This window comes from Oncorhynchus mykiss, chromosome 22 (assembly GCF_013265735.2).
Source record: "Oncorhynchus mykiss isolate Arlee chromosome 22, USDA_OmykA_1.1, whole genome shotgun sequence".
Lineage (NCBI taxonomy): Eukaryota > Metazoa > Chordata > Actinopteri > Salmoniformes > Salmonidae > Oncorhynchus > Oncorhynchus mykiss.
This window is the reverse complement of record NC_048586.1, coordinates 51,053,880-51,059,253: the sequence shown is the minus strand read 5'-3', so window position 1 is coordinate 51,059,253 and position 5,374 is coordinate 51,053,880. Positions and strand designations below refer to the sequence as shown.

The window sequence follows — 5,374 nt, the reverse complement described above, 5'->3', positions numbered from 1 at the left end:
GAATTCATTCCTTAAGTTTATTTCTTAATTCAATTGTTTTAAGTGGTTTACGGACTATGCTGTTCATTTGCCAATACAGATCCATCCATTCTAGTGGGACTTTGCCAGAAGGACAGTAGTCAGATTTTGAATTTATTCCCATAAAATAAAAAAGGTCAAAATGTAACACTAGTTTGGGTATATTCCGCAAGACTGAAAATCCGCCACTTCGAGGTGTTTGAACAGAACCCCACCAGCTACAAATGATTTACCCAGGATGCTTTGCGCGAACGTGATCGGGTCCTCACTAGTTGCCAAAGTCATACACCAATTTCTACAATTGCTCTTCTTCAAATGCATTTTTAAAGATAACCTTAACCACACTGCTAACCTTAAACTTAAATGAAGGCAACAAATTCCTGCACGATTAAGCCCCATGTTGACTTTGTGGCTTTGGTGTCGAGTGGAAACTGGAGATCCGTAAGACGCTGGTTATACGGACACGCCTGGTGCCCAAATGGATGACGAATAGAGCCGGTTCAGTCAGTAGTCCTGAGAGCCCTTCTCCGCTAGTTTCAAATCACAGGTTATTGGTCACATACACATGGTTAGCAGATGTTAATGGTCACATACACATGGTTAGCAGATGTTAATGGTCACATACACATGGTTAGCAGATGTTATTGGTCACACACATGGTTAGCAGATGTTATTGGTCACATACACATGGTTAGCAGATGTTATTGGTCACATACACATGGTTAGCAGATGTTAATGGTCACATACACATGGTTAGCAGATGTTATTGGTCACATACACATGGTTAGCAGATGTTATTGGTCACATACACATGGTTAGCAGATGTTATTGGTCACATACACATGGTTAGCAGATGTTATTGGTCACATACACATGGTTAGCAGATGTTAATGGTCACATACACATGGTTAGCAGATGTTAATGGTCACATACACATGGTTAGCAGATGTTATTGGTCACATACACATGGTTAGCAGATGTTAATGCGAGTGTAGCGAAATGCTTGTGCTTCTAGTTCCGACAATGCAGTAATAGCTAACGAGTAAATCTAACAATTTCACAACTATCTTATACACACAAGTGTAAAGGAATGAATAAGAATATGTACATTAAAAAATATATGAATGAGTGATGCAACAGAACGGCATGGGCAAGATGCAGTAGATGGTGTCGAGTACAGTATATACATATGAGATGAGTAGAGTATCTAAAGTGGCATAGTTAAAGTGGCTAGTGATACATTACATCAAGATGGCAAGATGCAGTAGATGGTATAGAGTACAGTATTTACATATGAGATGAGTAATGTAGGGTATGTAAACATTATGAAGTGGCATTGTTTAAAGTGGCTAGTGATACCTTAATGCTGCTAGTTTAAGCCGGTAACAACCGTAAACATGGCGCTAGTTATTAAAACTGGTCAAATAAAGTGATGATAAATAACTTGTAGTATTTATCACCAGCTTTGATTATATTTCAAGTATGAAAGGCGTACAGTGGGGCAAAAAAGTATTTAGTCAGCCACCAATTGTGCAAGTTCTCCCACTTAAAAAGATGAGAGGCCTGTAATCTTCATCAAAGGTACACTTCAACTATGACAGACAAAATGAGGGGGAAAAAATCCAGAAAATCACATTGTAGGATTTTTAATGAATTTATTTGCAAATTATGGTGGAAAATTAGTGGCAGGCAGGCTGAAGGTCAGGGCAGGCAGGAAGGGTTCAGAGTCGAAGCAGGCAAGGGTCAAAACCGGGACAACTAGCAAAAGAGAGAGAAGAAACAGCAGCAGCACGGAAAAACAAGACGAAGTGGCAACAGACAAACTGGGAATAAATACAGAGGGACTAATGAGGAACACTGGTGACACCTGGAAGTGGGTGGAGACAAAGACAGGTGACACAGATCAGGGCGTGACACCTGGAAGTGGGTGGAGACAATCACAAAGACAGGTGACACAGATCAGGGCGTGACACCTGGAAGTGGGTGGAGACAATCACAAAGACAGGTGACACAGATCAGGGCGTGACACAATCACAAAGACCGGTGACACAGATCAGGGCGTGATAACTGACCTGTCCGTCCACAGGTTCGTTCTCCTGTTGTCTCCACAACTGGACGCTGGCGCTCGGATCCCACTGGAACAGGATGTCCATGCACCGGATGGCCTGAGGGAGACGCTCCTGTCAGTGGTGGGTATTTTTCCAATGCCGTATCACCACCTTTATCTGGACAGAAAATGCATTTGTTTATTATAACACAAACACACCTTGGAGAATGTGACAGGTGGTCCCTCAACACCCTTCCTCATAACTCATTGTTTGTTCTTGTTTCCCAATCAACAGTCTGGATCTTCCTCTTCTGTCAAGGTGGATGAGTCTGGGTCTCCCTCTTCTGTCACGGTGGATGAGTCTGGATCCTCCTCTTCTGTCATGGTGGATGAGTCTGGATCCGCCTCTTCTGTCACGGTGGATGAGTCTGGATCCTCCTCTTCTGTCACAGTGGATGAGTCTGGATCCTCCTCTTCTGTCATGGTGGATGAGTCTTGATCTCCCTCTTCTGTCATGGTGGATGAGTCGGGATCTCCCTCTTCTGTCATGGTGGATGAGTCTGGATCCTCCTCCTCTGTCACGGTTGATGAGTCTGGATCCTCCTCTTCTGTCACAGTGGATGAGTCTGGATCCTCCTCTTCTGTCATGGTGGATGAGTCTGGATCCGCCTCTTCTGTCACGGTGGATGAGTCTGGATCCTCCTCTTCTGTCACAGTGGATGAGTCTGGATCCTCCTCTTCTGTCATGGTGGATGAGTCTTGATCTCCCTCTTCTGTCATGGTGGATGAGTTGGGATCTCCCTCTTCTGTCATGGTGGATGAGTCTGGATCCTCCTCCTCTGTCACGGTTGATGAGTCTGGATCCTCCTCTTCTGTCACAGTGGATGAGTCTGGATCCTCCTCTTCTGTCACGGTGGATGAGTCTGGATCTCCCTCTTCTGTCATGGTGGATGAGTCTGGATCCTCCTCTTCTGTCACGGTGGATGAGTCTGGATCCTCCTCTTCTGTCAAGGTGGATGAGTCTGGATCTCCCTCTTCTGTCACAGTGGATGAGTCTGGATCCTCCTCTTCTGTCAAGGTGGATGAGTCTGGATCCTCCTCTTCTGTCAAGGTGGATGAGTCTGGATCCTCCTCTTCTGTCAAGGTGGATGAGTCTGGATCTTCCTATTCTGTCATGGTGGATGAGTCTGGATCCTCCTCTTCTGTCACAGTGGATGAGTCTGGATCTTCCTCTTCTAATATGGTGGATGAGTCTGGTTTCTCCTCTTCTGTCATGGTGGATGAGTCTGGATCCTCCTCTTCTGTCATGGTGGATGAGTCTGGATCCTCCTCTTCTGTCAAGGTGGATGAGTCTGGGTCCTCCTCTTCTGTCATGGTGGATGAGTCTGGGTCCTCCTCTCTCATGCTGGATGAGTCTGGATCCTCCTCTTCTGTCAAGTTGGATGAGTCTGGATCCTCCTCTTCTGTCAAGTTGGATGAGTCTGGATCCTCCTCTTCTGTCAAGGTGGATGAGTCTGGATCCTCCTCTTCTGTCAAGGTGGATGAGTCTGGATCCTCCTATTCTGTCATGGTGGATGAGTCTGGGTCCTCCTCTTCTCTCATGCTGGATGAGTCTGGATCCTCTTCTGTCAAGGTGGATGAGTCTGGATCCTCCTCTTCTGTCAATGTGGATGAGTCTGGATCCTCCTCTTCTGTCAATGTGGATGAGTCTGGATCCTCCTCTTCTGTCAAGGTGGATGAATCTGGATCCTCCTCTTCTGTCACGGTGGATGAGTCTGGATCTTCCTCTTCTGTCACGGTGGATGAGTCTGGATCTTTCTGGTTTCCCAATCAACAGTCTGGATCTTTCTGGTTTCCCTATCAACAGTCTGGATCTTTCCGGTTTCCCAATCAACAGTCTGGATCTTTCCGGTTTCCCAATCAACAGTCTGGATCTTTCCGGTTTCCCAATCAACAGTCTGGATCTTTCCGGTTTCCCAATCAACAGTCTGGATCTTTCCGGTTTCCCAATCAACAGTCTGGATCTTTCCGGTTTCCAAATTAACAGTCTGGATCTTTCCGGTTTCCCAATCAACAGTCTGGATCTTTCCGGTTTCCCAATCAACAGTCTGGATCTTTCCGGTTTCCCATCTAATAGAACACAGAGAGTTACCTATCTAATAGAACACAGAGTTACCTATCTAATAGAACACAGCAGGTTTATTGAGTTACCTATCTAATAGAACACAGAGTTACCTATCTAATAGAACACAGAGGGTTACCTATCTAATAGAACACAGAGAGTTACCTATCTAATAGAACACAGAGAGTTACCTATCTAATAGAACACAGAGAGTTACCTATCTAATAGAACACAGAGTTACCTGTCTAATAGATAATACCTGTCTAATAGAACACAGAGTATATATATATATATATATTATACCAGCTCTGTCAGGAGGAATGGGCCAAAATGCACCCAACTTATTGTAGGAAGCTTGTGTAAGGCTACCCGAAATGTTTGACCCAAGTTAAACAATTTGAAGGCAATGCTACCAAATACTAATTGAGTGTATGTAAACGTCTAACCCACTGGGAATGTGATGAAAGAAATAAAAGCTGAAATAAATCATTCTCTCTACTATTATTCTGACATTTCACATTCTTAAAATAAAGTGATGATCCTAACAGATGTGAGACAGGGAATTTTTTACTAGGATTAAATGTCAGGAATTGTGGAAAAACTGAGTTTAAATGTATTTGGCTAAAGTGTATGTAAACTTCCAACTGTATCTATTAGAACACTGAGTGTTTTCGTTAATGGAATCCTCTTTAATGCAAATTCAGTTGAGTGTGGTTTACCGCAGGGCAGCCGGCTAGGGCCATTACTGTTTCCTGTTTTTACAAATGACCATCCACTGCCCTTGAATAAAGCCTGCGTGTCTATGTACGTTGATGACTCAACAGTATTCACCTCGACTACGACAGTAAAATAACCAACAGCCTTAACATAGAGCTCCAGTCAGTTTTAGAATGGGTAACTAGAAACAGACTGATGCTAAATATCTCCAAAACTTAAATCATCATTTTTGGAACAAATCACTCGCTCAACGCTGAACTATTATTGAATAATGTGGCTATTGAGCAAGTGGAGAAGTAAACTGCTGGGTGTAACCCTAGATAGCAAGCTGTCATGGTCAAAACATATATACTCAATGGTTGCTAAAATGGGAAGAGGTTTGTCCATGATTGAGCTTTGCTTTGCCTTCTGAACAGCTCAGTCGACCAGACAGGTCCTACAGGCCCTAGTTTTGTCGCACCTGGCATACT

At 43.8% G+C, this 5,374-nt stretch overlaps 1 protein-coding gene across 1 annotated transcript; it reads left to right on the top strand.

Annotated features, from left to right (window-relative positions):
* The first annotated feature begins 1,741 nt into the window (after positions 1-1,741).
* Positions 1,742-4,290, top strand: LOC118943622 (secreted protein C-like). The gene is made up of 2 exons (XM_036959505.1): positions 1,742-2,207; positions 2,361-4,290. The coding sequence occupies exon 2, from the start codon at positions 2,844-2,846 to the stop codon at positions 4,107-4,109; it is 1,266 nt and encodes a 421-aa protein (XP_036815400.1). The 5' UTR covers positions 1,742-2,207; positions 2,361-2,843; the 3' UTR covers positions 4,110-4,290.
* The last annotated feature ends 1,084 nt before the right edge of the window (positions 4,291-5,374 follow it).

Bases quoted from the DNA above. Each gene is read 5' to 3' on its own strand.
- LOC118943622 (XM_036959505.1), top strand. From the start codon at position 2,844: ATGGTGGATGAGTTGGGATCTCCCTCTTCTGTCATGGTGGATGAGTCT.